Source organism: Lucilia sericata, unplaced genomic scaffold (assembly GCF_015586225.1).
Source record: "Lucilia sericata isolate MDLA Ls3-8-SP2 unplaced genomic scaffold, ASM1558622v1 Contig000006F_arrow, whole genome shotgun sequence".
In the NCBI taxonomy this organism is placed as follows: Eukaryota; Metazoa; Arthropoda; class Insecta; order Diptera; family Calliphoridae; genus Lucilia; species Lucilia sericata.
In genome coordinates this window covers 1,356,836-1,377,702 of record NW_023994047.1, presented here as the reverse complement: position 1 = coordinate 1,377,702, position 20,867 = coordinate 1,356,836, and the positions used below count along the sequence as shown (strand labels likewise).

Below are 20,867 nucleotides of genomic sequence, written 5' to 3'. Positions count from 1 at the left end.
GCATTTAATACCTTTAAAGCTACGATTGCATCATGTTTCAATATCATGAATGGAAAAGTGTGTTAAAGAAAAAGGTGGTATGTCTAATGCGGCCATCATCAACACTGTAAAAGTTTTAACTGTAGCGTCATTAGTGAATAGTTTAGAGTTTTTTTTTCTATTTTATTTTATTTATAACAGTTGCCGTTAACTTTAAAATTAGTATCATTAACAATATTTTTTACAGTATTTGTTATACCTATACTGAAACGTTATAAGATATTTAATAGTTATTTTAGTTTGCTAGCAGAAGTTTGAATGTTAACTTTACACTCAATACTTTTAGCATTACTGTGTATCGATGATGTAACATTTTCTTTACAATCTAAAGTTATAAAGTAAAAAATACTTAGTGAAAGCTAAACAGTTGTACTAGTAAGTAATTAAAAAAATCACTATGTTAAATTTGCCACTTTAAGGCCTTGCAAGTAGTTTAGTCAGTAACTAGTGACAGCCTGATAAGTAACACCTTTTTAAATATTTGTGATTTTCTTAACCATTTGCTATACTAGCAGCTGTTCCCCAATTCGCCTTTTACCTTAACTTTGAAATTTTCCTTTTTCCTCATAAGGTTAAAAAACCTATAATGAAAGTTCATGTCTTAAATATTTATTTTATCACCTTTTTTTAGTGCAATTTAATAAATATGTATTTGTTAAATATTTTCCTAAAAAAACCCCTAAACAATATTTATTTTTAGAAAGAAATTTACTGCGGATAATTTTAACACATATTTTCTGGTATTTCTTATACAACTGACTTTTTTTTGCTTTAATTCAATTATCACTTTTTTGTCTTACAATTTGTTTTTGTTTTTTGCGGAGAAATAATTAACACTTTTTTTATAAACTCTTCTTTATGTGTGTTAATAGACATGCTTGTATATAATAAATCTTTTCCTCAATTAAATTTCATAAGCATAAATGCAGTGAGAGAAATAATAGGGACAAATCGAGTGATACTTAAAGAAGAGCTTAATATAATTGTTATTAGAACCAATAATGGAAAATTACTTTAGTACTTTTTTCAGTACTTTTTATTAGCGCAGTACCCCTGGTCCTTGGTCCTTTTTTCAACTTAAAAACTTTTGATAGCCTAGTCTATAGTCTGGTCTACAGTCAAGTCTATGCTATTGTCTATAGTCTAGTCTACCGTATAATCTAAAGTCTGGTTTACAGGCTAGTCTATAGTCTAGTTTACAGACTAGTCTAAAGTCTAGTCTATAGTACAATCTATAGTCTAGTTTACAGGCTGGTCTATAGTCTAGTCTAATCTAAAGTCTAGTCTAGTCTAAAGGGTAGTCTAAAGTCCAGTCTAGTGCATAGTCTAGTCTATAGTCTAGTCTATAGTCTAGTCTATAGTCTAGTCTATAGTCTAATCTATAGTCTAGTCTATAGTCTAGTCTAAAGTCTAGTCTATAGTACAATCTATAGTCTAGTTTACAGGCTGGTCTATAGTCTAGTCTAATCTAAAGTCTAGTCTAGTATAAAGGGTAGTCTAAAGTCCAGTATAGACTATAGTCTAGTCTATAGTCTAGTGCATAGTCTAGTCTATAGTCTAGTCTATAGTCTAATCTATAGTCTAGTCTATAGTCTAGTCTATAGTCTAGTCTATAGTCTAGTCTATAGTCTAGTCTATAGTCTAGTCTATAGTCTAGTCTAAGTCTAGTCTATAGTCTAGTCTATAGTCTAGTCTATAGTCTAGTCTATAGTCTAGTCTATAGTCTAGTCTAGTCTATAGTCTAGTCTAGTCTAGTCTTAGTCTAGTCTATAGTCTAGTCTATAGTCTAGTCTATAGTCTAGTCTATAGTCTAGTCTATAGTCTAGTCTATAGTCTAGTCTATAGTCTAGTCTATAGTCTAGTCTATAGTCTAGTCTATAGTCTAGTCTATAGTCTAGTCTATAGTCTAGTCTATAGTCTAGTCTATAGTCTAGTCTATAGTCTAGTCTATAGTCTAGTCTATAGTCTAGTCTATAGTCTAGTCTATAGTCTAGTCTATAGTCTAGTCTATAGTCTAGTCTATAGTCTAGTCTATAGTCTAGTCTATAGTCTAGTCTATAGTCTAGTCTATAGTCTAGTCTATAGTCTAGTCTATAGTCTAGTCTATAGTCTAGTCTATAGTCTAGTCTATAGTCTAGTCTATAGTCTAGTCTATAGTCTAGTCTATAGTCTAGTCTATAGTCTAGTCTATAGTCTAGTCTATAGTCTAGTCTAGTCTATAGTCTAGTCTATAGTCTAGTCTATAGTCTAGTCTATAGTCTAGTCTATAGTCTAGTCTATAGTCTAGTCTATAGTCTAGTCTATAGTCTAGTCTATAGTCTAGTCTATAGTCTAGTCTACAGTCTAGTCTATAGTCTAGTCTATAGTCTAGTCTATAGTCTAGTCTATAGTCTAGTCTATAGTATAGTCTATAGTCTAGTCTATAGTCTAGTCTATAGTCTAGTCTATAGTCTAGTCTATAGCCTGGTCTATAGTCTAGTCTATAGTCTAGTCTATTCTATAGTCTAGTCTATAGTCTATAGTCTAGTCTATAGTCTAGTCTATAGCCTAGTCTATAGTCTAGTCTATAGTTTAGTCTATAGTAGAAAGAGTATAATTTATACGTTTTTCGATAACTTTTTCTTAAAATAAATTTTAATTTTTCTCAGTGTATTTTTTTGGATTGATTCATAGTTGCAAATGTGTAACAAATATATTTAGTCATGTTAATTATTTTTAATAAAATGTTTCCTTTAATTAATGCTCTACTCTATGCAATTAAAACAAAATTTCAAATTTGTTATGCTTTTTACTTAATAGAAAGAAGAAACAATTATTTATTATAAAATGAATTAAAACGTTCCACACTAATAAAACAAATCTCAGACATAAGTCTATGCAAAAATGTGTCAGCATTAAAATGAAGTCAATGAAAAATTTCAACTAATTTGCATAGAAATTAAAAGTAGAGGGAAATAGTAAGAGAAATTCTAAATTTTGCTACAAATTCTCAAGAGAGACTAGTTGGAGACTTGCTTAAATAAATTTTCGTTTTACACATTTTAATTGTTTGTCTCAAGTGTTTATATGTTTGTATAGAACATAATTAACTAATTCACATTAGTTTTAAAACTTAGCTTTGCAATTGGTTTAGAAACACGCAGTTCCTAACTTTTGTTTACAATTAGTTTTGTAATTTAAAACAAAAACCTTCAAATATTAACACTGTCAGTCAGTAATTCAGCTGTCATTTGCAAATCGAGGACATTTGCTGCTGTCTTACAGTTTCAATTGAACTTGAATAAATAAAAATATTTACACTTTAAAAAACAAAATTAAATAAGAATATTTCCACCTGTTGATTAATTTTTGTTTTTTAAATATTTGCACAACAAAAACAAAACAATACTTTTCAATTTCAAAGCCGAATCTAAATGTTGTTTCCATTTTTGTTTTCTTCTTAACAAAAATTCATTAAAAAACTGTTTAAATATATAAATATGTTTGACGTTATTTGTTTATACATTTCTTTAGCTTTTTTTAACATTTTGTTAATTATTATTTTTATACCCACCATCAAAAAAGATGGGGGGTATATTGTTTTTGTCATTCCGTTTGTAACACATTGAAATATTCGTCTAAGACCCATAAAAGTATATATATTCTGGGTCCTTATAAGATTCTAAGACGATCTAGCCATGTCCGTCCGTCTGTCCGTCTGTCCGTCTGTCCGTCTGTCCGTCTGTCTGTCTGTCTGTCTGTCTGTCTGTCTGTTGAAAACACGATAGAGTCCAAATGGAAGCAGCTAGCGAGCTGAAATTTTGCACAGATACTTCTAGTTGATGCAGTTTGTTTGGTATTGAAAATGGGCAATATCGGTTCACAATTTCGCCTAGCCCCCATATAAGGCCCCCTTCAGAAAATGACTTTATCGCTCATAACTTGCTAAGAAAAGCATCAATAGCGGTGAAATTCGGCACAAACATGTTTTATGGGAACCTAAATCTCTCTGTAAAATTTTATAAGGATCGGTAAATAATTGACCCTACCCCCCATATAAAGTCCCCTTCAAAAATGACTTTATCGCTCATAACTTGCTAAGGGAAGAACCAATAGCGGTGAAATTCGGCACAAACATGTGTTATGGGAACCTAAATCTCTTTTTAAAATTTTATAAGGATAGGCTCATAATTGACCCTACCCCCCATATAAAGTCCCCTTCAGAAAATGACTTTATCCCCATAACTGGCTAAGAGAATCATCAATAGCGGTGAAATTCGGCACAAACATGTTTTATGAGAACCTAAATCTCTCTGTAAAATTTTATAAGGATCGGTCCTTAATTGACCCTACCCCCCATATAAAGTCCTCTTCAAAAATGACTTTATCGCTCATAACTTGCTAAGGGAAGAACCAATAGCGGTGAAATTCGGCACAAACATGTTTCATGGGAACCTAAATCTCTTTTTTAAATTTTATAAGGATAGGCTCATAATTGACCATACCCCCCATATAAAGTCCCCTTCAGAAAATAACTTTATCGCCCATAACTGGCTAAGAGAAGCATCAATAGCGGTGAAATTCGGCACAAACATGTTTTATGGGAACATAAATCTCTTTGTAAAATTTTATAAGGATAGGCCCATAATTGACCCTACCCCCCATATAAAGTCCCCTTCAGAAAATTACTTTATCGCCCATAACTGGCTAAGAGAAGCATCAATAGCGGTGAAATTCGGCACAAACATGTTCTATGGGAACATAAATCTCTTTGTAAAATTTTATAAGGATAGGCCCATAATCGACCCTTCCCCCGATATAAACGTAAACAAGTTTTGTACTAGCCAAAAACTATTTATCGCATTTTATGGGGATCGGTCTATAACTGACCCCACCCTCCATATAAGGTCCCCCTCAGATAGTGACTGTAACGCTCGTTACTGGCTGTAACGCTCAAATGCGACTACAGCGATGAAATTTCACATAAACAAGTTTTGTATGAGTTTATGGTTATAAATATTGGATCAAACAAAATTAATATTTTTAATTCGGAAGAGCACGGTCCATGCTTAAGCCTTTATTAAATTCCCTCTTCCAAATATTTCCCTGATGTTCATAATAATATCGACATATGATTCAACATAGATCGATAATATCAAAGTTTATTTATAAGGATGATTTGATGGTGGGTATATAAGATTCGGCATGGCCGAATATAACACTCTTACTTGTTTTTCACTTAAATATCCCCCCTTTAGACTGCTCATATGGGTTTTTTTCAACCATATTCCAAGAATTGTTGTTATCTTTATGGGTACTTTTTGTCGTTTGTATTGAAAAATATTTTAAAATTTTAACATTTTTCTCCTAAGTAAAAAGAGTAGATAGTATTTTCTTAGTAACAAACTTGGAAATGTTCTTAATAAATAATTAAAATAAAAAAGAAGAAATGTAATAGACAAGTGTTAATAAAATATATAAATAAAACTTTGCATTAAATAACTATAAAGGCTAATCACAGTTTAAAGCAAATTATAAAAAAGCTAAACAAAAATATTCCGATTTTACACAATTTCTTAATATTTTTTTAATACAAGTGTTTGTTTGCTTACATCATAAACTGTGATTAGCCTAAATGTTAACTTTGAATAGCATCAAAGTAACCAAACCAGCGTAAGTTTGTTTATAAGTATTTTGTTGTTGTATTTAACAGTCATGTTGTTATTTCCTTAAGTTACTTGTTTAAGCCATGGTTAGACCCTGGCTAATAATGACAATCAACCAGAGATGACAATAATCACCATGAGGATGATGATGATGATCATAATGAAGCTGCTTTTCATACTTTTCTTTAGAATAAAATGCAGTAATAGTATTAGTATTCTTAAATCGAGTTACAAAAGAAGTGTCATCTGGTGGAAAAAGAAATATTCTAGTTGCGTGTTACATGTACATATTTGTAATTGAATCTTAACAATTCCTAGTACAGAAAGCCAGCTCTGTAAACAAGCAAGCTTGAGTTAAGTACAAAACAAGCAGCATTTGTAGTTCAATGACCTTAAAGATTTAGAAAAGTAAAAAACAATATTTTAGCGGGTGAGAATTAAATTCTGTTTAGAAATAAACAAAACCACATTAAGTTTTAAATTCCCACATTTATCTTTAAAGCATAATAACAACAAAAGCTTAAATTAAACTAATTTTTTTATAATAAATTTAAACAAACGTTTTGTCATTCCTAAAGATCATCTTCAAGATACACAGATACATGCCATCAGAAAGTTGTTTTTCTCTATATCTTAAGCTATTTGTTTAAGAATGTTGAAATTGCTTTACAAAACTGTTTTTGTTGTTGTTTAAAATACGGAAGTTTAAACTGAGTATTGCAGATAATCTATTCAGTGTTAATATTGAGTTGTTGTTGTTTTATCGTGTTGCAACAATACTTTAAGAAAGTAAATGGCAGCAGCAAAGACAGTTGTTACATGTTAAATTTTCAACATTTACAAAAGTACGTTTTTCGTTATTGCTGCGGTAACATTGATAGTTTTAAAGGTGGGTGAATGACAGCATGAAAACGAATGTGTAGAGTAAAATTTGGTGTAAAATTAGTTGAGCTATAAGATAGAAGAAAAGGAAAAAAGAAAAGAAACCGATCAATTTAGTGGAAAACAAGTTAATTTTAAGTGAAAATTGTTTGTGACAGTTAGGAAATTTAAAAGAATGCAAACTTAAAAAAAAAATTACATAAAACAAACATTTGTAAACCTTTATAAACGGAACAATTTTTTTCTCCACTTCTTTGAAATCCCATTTATGTTAAATTAACATTATGATCACATACACATAGTGTAACAAATGCAACATAATTACTTTTCATGCAACAATTAGTTATCAATAAAATATTCAGGAAGCATTTCTCACTAAATAACTAAAGCAATATAATTTTTCCTCTATATCAATCGTTGTTGTTGTCATTTTGTACATGCCACAATTATAAAAACATTTACAAACGTTTAAAACAAATTTAAACGACAAAAATGAATCATATTTTTTTGATTTGATTTGTGAGTGTGTTGTTGGTGAATTATAAATGTCTATATTAGTTTTTTTTTGTTTCGTTTTGATAAGATAATAATTTATTGAATTTCACTTGAATGCAAAAAAAAATGGCAAAGTTTTCCATTCCAAATTTTCATTAATAGACGTTAGATTTCCTTGTAGAAAATTATAGAAAATTTTGTTTATTTATTAAATCCATATATTAAACTTACGTTATATATTTGTTCTATTAGTTAAAGTGTTTACTAATATTATTAAGCCATTTTACTTAAGGCCAAACCCATCTATCACTTGTACTATCCTAACTTTTCACACTCTTTTTCTTAACTTGCTTCTAAAATGGCATAAAGCAGGGATGGTTAATAAAGACAGACATAGAAATTCACTGCTTTAGTACTTTTTAATATCGATAAATATCGTTTAACCTGACAGCATTTTGCACTAGTCTAGTCTATAGTCTAGTCTATAGTCTAGTCTATAGTCTAGTCTATAGTCTAGTCTATAGTCTAGTCTATAGTCTAGTCTATAGTCTAGTCTATAGTCTAGTCTACAGTCTAGTCTATAGTCTAGTCTATAGTCTAGTCTATAGTCTAGTCTATAGTCTAGTCTATAGTCTAGTCTATAGTCTAGTCTATAGTCTGATCGGCTAGTCTAGTCAAGTCTATTCTACAGTCTAGTATATTCTAGTCTATAGTCTAGTCTATAGTGTGGTATAGCCAATAGACTAGTTTTACTTTAAAATTTCAATTTTCCATACCTGATAAAGATGATTAAAAGAGCTTTTAATAGCTTGTTGAAGTTTTGAGAGAAGATAAACAATATTTCTTATCAACAGTGTGCACTGTACAGCTAGATAAAAAAATTATGAAATTACTTTTGACAGTAATTAATAATTTGGAGCAGTGGTCGGCAATCGAGATCACATACATATAAAACATACGAATTTGAGCGAAGTTTTCATTACAAGCAAAGCTTCAAATTAAAATAAGCATTTATTAGTTAAAAGCTGGGATCGACTAGTACATTGAGAAATGTGATATGATCTTCTTGTGCCGACCACATTTTTGACTGTTAGTGTAAAGAAAGAGGGTATGCTTTAAAGAAAAAAATTTTTAATAGCAATGATTTTAAAAGAAAACTAAATTTTATATAAAAGTGTTTATAGCTTAAAGCAATGCACGTTTTAATATACATAGTATATATGAGATTGTAGAAAACTGAGTAGTTTAGTGCTCTGCTCTTTATAGCGATCACTGATTTACAGTTGACAGGGTGGGAATAAAAAAGTACCAACTTATTATGTTGCTATTGCAATAAATACCATATTTACCCTCCCTGGTCTAAACTAAAGATAATCTTCGCCGCTTTATCACCTAAACGTTAAATAGTTTATTTGTTTTTTTACGTTTTCATTCTTGAGGTTTTAAGTGGTTTTGGTGGTCATTTATTTCGTGAGGCATTTTTTGTTTTGTTTTCAAACGCGATTAAAATGACGGTTGTTGGCAAAAAGAATCACTAAATAAAAAAAAAATATTTCATTCAACTTAATTGGAAAATCATTAAGACAACAGACAGATACCAAATACCCACACATACAAAACAAAAAGCTTTTAGATACTTAAATAAATTTGTAATATATTTAATAAATTAAAGCATTTGAGTTTCGTGTTCTGTTGATTCATAATGATGAGTGATTGGTCAGTGATTTGCGAAAGAAAATTATGTCAAATATTTTTTGTTTGTTTGCAAATTATGTTTGTTTTTTACACACATTTTCACGAACTAATGCTGGGCCTCTGGGTAAATATGAAATAAATTAATAAATTAGTTATAATGTTTATTTAATTGTTTAACAGGAAATTTATGTTAAAAGCTTTTAGTTATAATTTTAACTGATGTAATATTTTAGCAATAATTTTTGAAGTTTTGGACAGGGGAGTGTAATAAATCATGTAAGAAGTTAAAATTGTAACAAAAACTTTAAGAAGTGTTAAGAAAATTTTTGAATTTATATAATATTTGAATAATTTTTTTAAAACTTCTGCAGTTTTGACCTTGTTAATGAAGTGAACTTTGAATCTTGATAAAAATTTAAGCTTATCGCCATATGTTTATGGCGATAACTTTTTTATCAATAGCTAAAATGCATAAAAGCAAATTAGCCAGTAATCACAAACCTATTTAGCAACTGAGGCAAGATCCAATTTTTCAAAAAACAAAGTTGCCTCATTTTGGGTTATATTCGTGACTTACGGTGTTACCAATTAATTTACATAAATTTGTTGTATAAAAAACGGAAACCCCAGATTTGTTTACTTTAAACTCTTACATTTCAACTAGATCATAAATCCATTTTTTTTCCCAAACACCTGATGCTTATATGATGAAAAAAAAAAAAACAAAATTCATTTCATTTTGTTGCTGTTATGTTAACCTCAAGTTGTAAATTAAACTACGTGATGTTTGATTGCAAAGAAAAAATCTCACTACAATTTTTATGATTTCTTTTTTTTTGCAAAATAATTATTTACTAATATTTCACGTTTTAAGTTTAAAACAATGCAACATTAAAATCGTATAGAAAAAAATTAAAACTGAATTAGACTAAGAAGAAATCCAAAAAAAAAAAAACAAAAGCAATAATAAAACATTATTACAGTGAACCAAAAACCATTTAGAACTCAATGATGATGATGATAATGTTGATGATGATTAAGAGGAAGAAGCGTGAGGTTTGATTAGTTAGTAGGTAGAATAATACGAGTAACAGATACAAGATATGAGCAAATGATTTGCATATGGATACCAAAAACAATAACAATAATAACAGCAGCAACAAAAACTGAAAAGAAACTACTAAGTATGTATGTATGTATATGTGATGTATCTATAAAAAAATAAAGCGTGATGGTAATTGTTTTCGTGTTTTATGAACAGAACAGCTTAAACAAATTGCTTAAGAATATGCAAGAAGAAGAAAAAAATACAACTATATTTATTGAACGCTAGATAGATACTACATGAGGCAATACTTAGTGGTATTTATTGAGATCAAAATTCACCCTACTTAACATAAATAAGTTTTGTAGAAGAGTTCAACTTTTTTTGGAAAACTTAAATGAACAATTGTTTTTAAATATCAGTGTCTTTCTGAAATGAATTTAAAATTTTCAAGACTTTACGATTTGTTTATATTGATTTACATTTGAATGCGTGATTACAAATCTATCACTATTTCAAAATTGTGTCAAATTTAGTTTATGTTTTAAAGGTTAAACATTTGAATAATCAATTGATTTGCGATTACATTTATAGTGTTTATTGTAAACACCGAATTTTTAATAGTATTTAAAGTGTGTTCACATTAGCCAAAATATTTTACACGTGCAGTACCATTATATTTATACATATTTCAAGGTATGTATGTAAGTCTTAGGTACAAACGATTGAAATATATCTAAGACTACAGACTATAGACTAGACTATAGGCTAAACTATAAACTAGACTATACACTAGACTAGACTATAGACTAGACTAGACTATAGACTAGACTATAGACTAGACTATAGACTAGACTATAGACTAGACTATAGACTAGACTATAGACTAGACTATAGACTAGACTATAGACTAGACTATAGACTAGACTATAGACTAGACTATAGACTAGACTATAGACTAGACCATAGACTAGACTATAGACTAGACTATAGACTAGACTATTGACTAGACTATAGACTAGACTATAGAATAGACTATAGACTAGACTATAAACTAGACCATAGGCTATTCTATAAACTAGACTATAGACTAGACTACAGACTAGACTACAGACGAGACTACAGACTAGACTATAGACTAGACTAGACTATAGACTAGACAATAGACTAGACTATAGACTAGACTATAGACTAGAATATGGACTATGGACTAGACTACTACTAGAACGTAGTTTTCTTAATTAAACTGGCAATTTTTTCTTGAATCTCTTGGTAAATTTTTAAAAGTTCTATAAATTTAAATTTTATTTATAATAAAAGTAGGGTATCCCTTTTAAAACTTCACACAATGTAAATACAATAAGAAATTAAAAAAAATCTACAAAACATGATTTGCAAAAATTTCTTCTTCTGCCGGCTTTTTCTGTATAATGAGAAATACAACGAAAAAAAAACTAAAGATTTCTTTTCATTTTCGGGTCAATGAATACAATAAGAGCACAAACTATATAAAAAACATAAACTTAAATAAAAAAATACAACATTTACAGAAAACAATGATCTACAAATGAAATCATTAACAGAAACTTTTTAACACATTAAATAAAATTTGTATTTCAACTTTTGAAAGTTTAAAAAACTAAACAAATTGAAACACCTGAATAAATCTTAAAATTCCAGCTAGAAATTTATGAAAACTTCTTAGCAATTTTCCAACTTATTTACTTTTACCTAGTTAAAGTTGTTAAACATATTTATGCATAATGAGGAGATCGGAACAGAGTCTCAATTTAACTGATTGGTTCAGTAGAAAATAAATAGTTTTATATGTGTTTCTGGGTTAATTTCATTTTTATATTGAAATACATTTTTTTCATTTCAATATAATTGATATAAATGTTTTACACTGATTTCCTAGATATGCATATTAATATATAAATGACATAATGAAATTAGTGTAATAATATCAAATTAACATTATAATAAGTTATAAAGTAAATTAAAACACCTATAGCTATAAACCAATACATTAGGCATAGATAGATATGTATGTGTATAAACATGGTTTCATAGATACATTTATACCAATACATGCAGCACTGTGGCAGAGAATGCGTTTAAACCACAATAACCTCAGTTTTATTTCTATAGAGATCAGTTTAGTTTGTTTTTTATTATGTTTATTTATTTTTTTGTTACTTTTATTTACTACAACTAAACAAAAAAACCTTTAAAATGTATATTACGTGTTGGAAATGTTTAATTAAGCCCAACTCAACTAACTCAACATGGGTGTTGTGTTTAACAATATAAAATACATAAATTTTTGCTAACAATTTCATAATTTGTTTATAAAAGTTGTGTGTTTTTTTTAAACAAAATAAAAATTCACACACTCTTAATGAGGGTTTTTTTTTGGTTGTGTGAAAAATGCGTTTGTTAAACTATTCTGTTAATGCAAAAATTGCTTAAACTAATTTATTTCAAACAAAAACAGCCAAACAACTAAAATAACTTAAAAAAAACTTAAGTTTAGCTAATAAATCTTTTTATGATTTTTAAGAGGTTTTAAAGGTTTAGCTTAACTAAAAGTTAAGCCTTAGAGTACATCTCATGTAATAAATGTCCAAATAAATGATGGCCTCATAAATTTGTTTTTAAGTTTTCATACCTTTTAGCTCTGTATATATTAACTCATTCCAATGTTATTAATAATTGCCAGCTGTGCTGCAATCTATACGCCCACCCAGGTCTGCTTGCTTTTGGTTGATTTTGTTTAAACAGCAAAAAGGGTTTTTTTTTAATATTTTGTGGGTTTCACCACTTATCACGTGCTTAAAAACCAGTTCTCAAAACCAGGAAACCAACTTAAATTCTTAGATTTAAAATAATGTACAAGAGACCAGAGACCATAGTGTGTTGTTGCAAACCCACTTTAATAAGCCCAAGATTGACATATTTTTTTGCTGGTGTAAAACAACAAAATGATCACCAGAGTGGTGGTAACATATAGAAATAAAAAACCCGCATTATTTTGTTGCTTTCAAGCAAGAAAAGTACAGAAAAAGAAACAACAAAAAATGGAACATGTTATGGGCAGACAAAATCAACATATAACAGACTTTACATAGTATTACAGTAGAGTTTAATAAAAATACAAGACAGATAGAGTAGAGTACAGTAGAGTCTAGTAAAACGGGACGGATAAAATATAATGTTCTACAGCAGTGATTCTTAATAAAGCATTCTTAAAAAAACTGAGAAAAACGTGCTGCATGGTTCATATCTCCGCTATTTTTATGGATATATGTCGATTCAGTTGTTTATAATGAACAAGAAACCAAAATTTATAGAAATATATCTTAACTTATTTGCAAGAATTCACTGTATACACACTAGTGATCAAAACAGAACATCATTTTGTTCAATACTAAATACTTTGAGCTGCATGGTTCATATCTTTGCTAAATATTTGCAGATCTGCTGATATTCATTATCAAAACTATCAATTTTACAATAACTTTAATCAGCTATAAATTGTTCTCATTTACCCCCATTTTCACCACCTTCAGTTATCGTTTAACCGGTAGTTATTCTTCCAGTTAAGACAATTTTTGTATGGGAACTCTCAATATATCTTAAAGTTAACTTAGCCATTGTGAAAATGGGGGTTAAAGGACTATAAATTTTTACTTTGTTTAAAAAGTATTAGAATTTTTTTAAATATTTTTCTTTTAAGATTTTTACTACTTAAAGAGTGCTACTTTTCCTAACTCTACTGTTAATGTTGTATTGCGCAATGTATCTTAGAAGTTTAAGACCAAAATTTTACAGCAACTTGATATTAAAACTAAAGCACCTCAAGCTATTTTGCACAAAGGTTTTAGGTTTTAACTATACATACTACATACTAACTAAAACATTATAAAGTATAAAATAACCAAACTTGCTTGGTTCTTTGAGATAGCGCTAAAGTATCAGCTTCCTTAAACCAAAGTTTGTATCTTTTCTTCTTAAGATGTTTTTTTTTTGAGTCTGTTGTTTTCTATAGTTTATGCGTGACCTTTCTTAAGTTTTTCCATATTTTTTTTGTTAGTAGGTTTCTGATGTTGTTGTACATTGTACAAATTTTTTATTTTGTTGAATTTCTTTTTTCTTGCGATTTTTTCTCTCTCTATTTTGAAACCATCTGTGGTAAATGAACTCTGGCTATGTTTTGTGTTGTTGTTTTTGTAGTTTAATAATGATGATGAAGATGGTGATGATCATCACAATTTTAAGATGCTGTTGTTTTAGAGGCCCACACTCAACAGTTCTTAAAGAGTCCATGTATCGGTTTTTGTACTATTTTTCCCATGGATCATTTGAGATCATTTGTAATCCAGAGAGGGAATTGATCGTAATTTTAGTGTATCCAAGAGAAGCAGTATAGAAATTACTGTAAATCTTCATCCTACTAGAAGTAAACATTTTCATTGTAATTCATTGTAATTCAAATGAAGTGTGGTTGTAATCTGGAAGGGATTACATGTTAAAAGTGGAATTAAATGATCGTCATTTTAAGGTGCCCAAGAGAGTTAGTGTAGAAAGCTAAATCTAGGCCGAAATTACGGTAAATCTTTATTCCACCAGAAGTAAACAATTGCAGAGCCAATTGTGCTTTTGCAATCCAAATGAAGTGTTGTTGTAATCTGGAAAGGGTTACAAGTTAAAAGCGGAACGAAATGAACAAAACTTATCTAAACAACAAACAAAGATGGCGCATTCCATTTTTCAAAACTATTTTCTACTGTGCATGATACGTCATCATAGACCAAGAGTTGTCTGTATGTTTTAGAATTTTGCTTTTATCATTCGGTAGCGACTCCCCAAACTGCAGGGTCAAACTTTTAGCTTTTTCTTTCATTGTTGTGGTTATGTTGTTGTGAGAAAAGTTTTTTTTATTGTAGTATTATTTGCATACTTGATAGAAAACAGCAGTGTTGAAATGCAACAAAACGCTGCAATAGACAAGCTAAAGAGATAGAGATAGATGCTAGAAGAGAGAAAACAAATTCAAAAGAAAAACAGTTTTGGAAAATTTGTGGTGTAAATGAGTTAGAAAGGAAATCACGAATTTTACCATAGTGATACTAATGACATTTTAACAGTTAATTCTTTGACCTCTAACCAGCAACCAAGCAATAGGAACGAACAACTGTTTGTTGGAAAAAATCATAAGAAATTGAAAATAACAAAATCTTAAAAAGTTAAAGACAATAATTTGTTAAATAATTTGTAAATATTTGTATGCAATAAAGTTTAATGACCTAACATTAAAAAGGAAAATTTAAAAAAATATGTAAATTAAATTAATTTTATATTCAAACCATTAAAGTATTTTATTCATTTTCATTAGTCATCTGTGCACCAATTTGTCTTTCAGGCAAACGTTCAATAATGGATTGAACGATTGAAATGTTTCATGTTTCATATTATGCAACTGAAATATTTTGTTAAAATTAATTAACACAAATCCTTTTACAGCATACTAGTTTCTGTAGCCAACCCTCTTTGAGTTAATTAATTAAAAACATAAATAACTTACTTATTTTAAACAATACCAAAAAATTTAGTTTTAAACGACCTTGCTTTCCAACAACAAAATCCACCGAACAAATGTTTGCCACAATTTTGAAATTCCCATGTTTGCCCAACTCTAATGACTAATATTTCAATATCTAGCCATTTTATAATGTCTCAACATACAACATTTTCGTATCAGTTAAAATTCACTTATTGGTTTTCTGCATCAACAAACAAACATACACTTTGCAACTACTGCGTCATCGATTGCATGCCAAAAATTGTTTTTAAAAAATGACTAAATACAACAGAAATTGTTGAAGTAAAAAAAAAATACTTAAACAAAAAAATTCCCGCCTGCCAAAAGCCGGTATGGCTGTGAAACTTCCATAGATTAAAGTTGTTTGGAATGGTATTGCAACCACAATTTGAATGTGAATGTCATGTGGAAACAAGTTGCAATATTGCTAAAGCCATGAATAAAGCTGATTGCCTGCTATTGCAGCATGTGTTTAGTTTTTAAGCCTGACTAGAGTTTTGTTTCCAAAAACAAAACTTTTTTTAAAACAATTTTGGCAAATGTATGTAAATGTTTATAAAACAATAGACTTTTACTTTTATCTTAACTAAATTAGCTAACATTATACATAATTATAAATTATTTTACAAAAAACATAAATTATATTTTAAAAGCCATTAAATTATGACCTAAAATAAGTTAAAACTAAGCAGTAAAACCTTTAAAGTGCTTAATTAAAACAATATATGAATACACACATTTAGCCTACTAATTAAATATTTCTTGTTTAAGTTTTGTCTCCCAAGGTATCAAATATCTTATAAACGTTTTTTTTCACTTTCTTTTGTTTTGCAGAAAATTGATCCCTTAATGCGTATTCAGGAGGAAATTAAAGAGGTCGAAAGGCGTGAGCAGGAATATCGCCAGCTGATCTCTACAGTAACGAACATTACCGTTAACGAATGCGTTGAAACAACGAATGACAAAGACCTTTTAAATGGTCACGATGAAAATCATAACGACTGTTTGCAATCATTGAGTCCTGTACCACCACATGGTCAACATGATGATACAAACTCTAGCATGCCCTCGTTGGCTTTAAGTGTACATAGTACCAAAGATGAGGATAATCATTCTGATGATTCGGGTATATCGGCTTCTTCCAGTCCGGTAAATGGTGTCTCGGCCAATATAAAGAAAATCAATGACGCTAATAAGCCAGTGACCACACCCTCAACGCCTTTGGCGGCGAGAGAACCACGTTATATTGGTCCCAATTGTTATAATCTAACACCTGAACCTCCTCAGCAGAAATTAATGACTCGTACGGTATCCACACCTTTATTGAGCGCCATTAAGGCACCACGTCAATTTACTTTGAGTCCGGCCCACAAGGGTGTCATGCAACGTTTTATAGCTTCACGCGGTAAATTACAAATGAATAACAATAATAATGCCACACAAAATAAAATATTTTTGAATGGTAAAAATGCGGCTGCTGTTTTGGGCATTAATACTCCCGGTACTCCGCCCAATACACCCATGACACCCATGTCTGCTGCTATGGGAGGTATGACACCCGATTTTGCCGCCCGTAGTCCGGTTATACCCACCGTTACTTTAACGGCTCCCGTTATCGAACGTGATTCAGAGGGTAGACCCATACGTCCCGGTTATGTGCCAGTGGAATTGAAAATTCAACGTGAATTGCAGGATTTAAAGAGTCGCGAAAGTGAATTGAAGAAAATACGCAAAATTAGACAATCAACACCAGATCTTTTGGATTCCATCGATAATGAGTGAGTACAAGTTTAATGGTTTTTTTATTAAAAATATGTTACAAAATATCTTAATTTTAAATTGAAATTTGCAAATTAATATTGCTTACTTTGGAATATAGAAAATAAGTGGTGACATAAAATAGATTTTATTTTTCTCGACCCTTAAAGAAGTATTAGAATATTTTTATTGAAAATAAAGAAAAATCTTTAACATAATCTTTATATTTACATAATTTTAGAAAATTATTAATTTATAGGGAGATAGTTATATAGAAGAGAAGTAATGATATAATGAATGTCGAAATGTAGATTTTGATTATATAAAAAATGGTATATCTCAAATAGTTAACATATTTTAAAGTAATGTATTTAGCATATTTACATACCATTATATGAGATAGATCACTTTGAACTTTAAAAAGGAAGTGATGAAATAATTAACATTTTGAAATAATTTAAATAAAGTTTTTTCTTATGACTATGATGGCAAAAATCGTAACAAGGGAACTATTATATTTTTTCGATTCGATAATCGATATCTATTTAGAAATATTTGAAATAAAAATTTTCTTTTAAAAAATTATGATTGTAAAAATCAGAAATATTTTATCGATTCGATAATCGATATCTGAAATATTTTAAATAAAGTTTTTCCTTTAAAAGTTTATGATTGTAAAAATCATAAAAAAGGGAACTACTATATTTTATCGATTCGATAATCGATAAAATTTAAAGAACTTAAACCACAGTGGTTTTTAGTTCTAAAGTGAACAGTTTTAAAGTGAGTTAGTGAAAAAGTTTAGTGAAGAGCGGAATTCTGGTTGCGTAACAGAATTTTATTCTGTAAAAATGTGGAAAAAGGCAAAGTGTTAAAGAAAGTAGCAGAAGTATTAAAAAAAGTAGCAGAAGTATTAAAAAAAGTAGCTGAAATCAAGACTGGAGAATAGCCAGAATCCATAGCACTTAAAAAACTTAGCAAGTGCAGACAGTGCCATCACAGGTCGCTGAAATCGAGAATAGCCTTGTAAAATATCAGCAGCAGAAATTTAGATTGAAGAAAATATCAAGAATCCATAATTATTAGAAGATAAAGCCTTATGGAAAATGGCTGAAATCAGGATTAAAGAAAATAGGAAGAAACCATTATATATAGAAGATTATTTGCAAAAAGCGTTAAGAGAAGCCGCAATTAAAATTGAAGAAAATAGCAAGAAACCATAATTAATAGAAGATAATTAGCCAAGTAGCAGAAATCAAGATCCAAGAATATAGCAAGAATCCATAATATGTAGAAGAAGAAACTTAAGGCTATAAAGTAAGATAATGGTTTTGGTGTTAAAATTGTATTAAGTAAATCAAAAATATTTTTATTAAAATTGATTACAATACTACTTGCAGAAACGTTGAAACCGAGGATGACGATTCTGATGTAGAACATTGTTATGGACCTGGAAAATTAAGAGCTGCTAAATCAATTGGTGACATGTGTGATGCACAAAACAACAACAGTTCTAGAAGGTAATTAAACTATAACAATTTTAAAATTTTTTATAAAAAAACTCAAAATAATTATGAATATAAAAATTTTAACTTACAGCGTCTCTCCCATGCCTGACTTTGACAAGCAACAATCACGTGCGGCTGCTGCTGGCAGTGGTAGTGGTGGTGGTGGCATGAGACCGGCCGTCTCTTTGGCTCAATTATGTGATTTGACTCCAGAAGAAGCTCCTTCATCACGTGGTTTAATAGCACAATGGGAAAACTTAATACAACAGAATGCCTAAAACTTAAAAAAAAATCACTAAAACTATTTTAGCAAAGACAAACACCTTATTTTCGCCTAACAAAAAGATCGGGCATCTTTTAGCGAAAATGTTTTAAGGAGTTTAGTATTATATTATGTTTTTGGCCAAGTTGCTGCTAATTATAATGACAATGACATTCCCCTAATTTTTTTTTCATTTAACTTTATTATACTTAATTTAGTCATAAATTTATAAAAGATTTACATATTTATCTATATGTCAGCTGTCACTAATGCTTGACATTTTACATATTTAATTTTCTTGCCTACTGTTTTTCCTTTCTTTTTATTATTTTTTTATATTATTTTTTCGTTTTCTCGCCCTATTTTGTTAAAATTTTTGCATTATTTATGTTCTCGCTTTAGTTTGTAAAAGAAAAAAATATATATATAAATTTATTATTTAATATTATGAGAAAAAATCTATATGGTATTTATCAACGAAATTTACATTATGAAAAAAAAAATTGAAGAAAAAAATAAAACTTAAAATAAGTACGAGCATTTAAACATTATAAACGAAACGAAAGCAATTCTTCAAAAAATATATGAATAAATGATTCTATTGTATATAATTTCATTGCTTATATATCAATAAATAATAATTATAAAATAAATTTACAATAAAGAAAACTGTTAAAAAAATTTGTTTCTATAATATTTAATATAATCTATAATCTAGTCTATAGTCCAGTCTATAGCATAGTCTATAATCTAGTCTATAGTCTAGTTTATAGTATTGCCTATAACGTAGTGTAAAGTCTAGTCTATTGTCTAGTCTATAGTATAGTCAATAGTCAAGTTTATAGTCCAGCCTATAGTCTACTGTATAATCTAGTATTTTGTCTAGTCTAAAATCTAGTCTTTAGTCCAGTCTATAGTCTAGTCTGTAACCTAGTCTATAGTCTAGTCTTTGGTCTAGTTTATGGTCTAGTTTATAGTCTAGTCTGTAGTGTAGGCTATAGTTTAGTCTATAGTCTAGTCTATAGTATTGTCTATAGTCTAGTCTATAGTCCAGTCTATATTCCAATATTTAGTAAAGTCTACACTCCAATCTATAGTATAGTCCATAGTCTATTTGTTTATCACTTTAAAACCTAAAAAGTACTGTTTTTGTTATAAGTTAGTACTTTGTTAAAATTGAAATTGTCCATGCCTATCCCAACTATTAAGTAGAACTACGAATCACAAATAATTATCAATCCATCATTCCCTTATAATTCGTAGAGTTGGCAACCTTTTTCTATACAATGCTTTTCAAACTGTTAAACACTAAAAGCTTTTAACTTCTGTTAAAGCTTTCTGTAACTACTGCAAACTAATTTTAAACCAAATCATTATCTAGCGATATTTATTAAAATTTAAAGAAAGCTTTCAACAGCAAAAGCTTTTTTAACATATACGGTTAACATACGATTTTATTAACGTCGTTAGGACTTTTTAAATTAACCAAGTAAAAATTAAATTTATTTCAAATCACAATAATTAAACTAAAACACTCTCAGTACCATAAAAGCTTTTTGTACCAACTGTTAAAGCTTAACGTTACAGCAGCTGTGTACACTAGGCATGCGCCGTTAACAAGAGATTAATTCTATTGTTAACAGAAATCTCTATTGACTTGAATGAATTCAAAGGCTCAAACAGGATAAACTGGTGCTTTGTAAATGCCGCCTTAATAAAGGAAATTTTGACATATTAGTCATCTGACAGGTGGTGTTGGCTGTTATTTACCCAAAAAAAACCAACTGACTTTTAAAGAGAACTGTCAAATTGCTGGAAAAAAAGCTTTTTCACGTTTACATAGAGGATATGTATAAATTTTGTTGCCTACGAGAGACTGAAAAAATTTTTTCGAGTGAATTTATGAACATTTTGTTAGAAGGTTTTTCCACCG

General features: G+C 29.3%; 1 protein-coding gene across 2 annotated transcripts in view; it reads left to right on the top strand.

The window, feature by feature from the left end:
* LOC119602004 overlaps positions 1 to 19,607 on the top strand; it is a 32,506-nt gene extending 12,899 nt beyond the window's left edge. Inside the window, exons 1-4 of one of the 2 annotated variants that reach the window (XM_037953314.1) lie at positions 8,721 to 8,880; positions 16,241 to 17,184; positions 18,565 to 18,684; positions 18,764 to 19,337. In XM_037953314.1, coding sequence (XP_037809242.1) covers positions 8,764 to 8,880; positions 16,241 to 17,184; positions 18,565 to 18,684; positions 18,764 to 18,950 — 1,368 coding nt within the window. In that variant the 5' untranslated portion in view covers positions 8,721 to 8,763 and the 3' untranslated portion in view covers positions 18,951 to 19,337. Of the gene's footprint in view, positions 1 to 8,720; positions 8,881 to 16,240; positions 17,185 to 18,564; positions 18,685 to 18,763 lie in introns of those variants that run through there. The other variant, XM_037953323.1, reaches the window with a different exon arrangement.
* Positions 19,608 to 20,867: the final 1,260 nt, after the last annotated feature.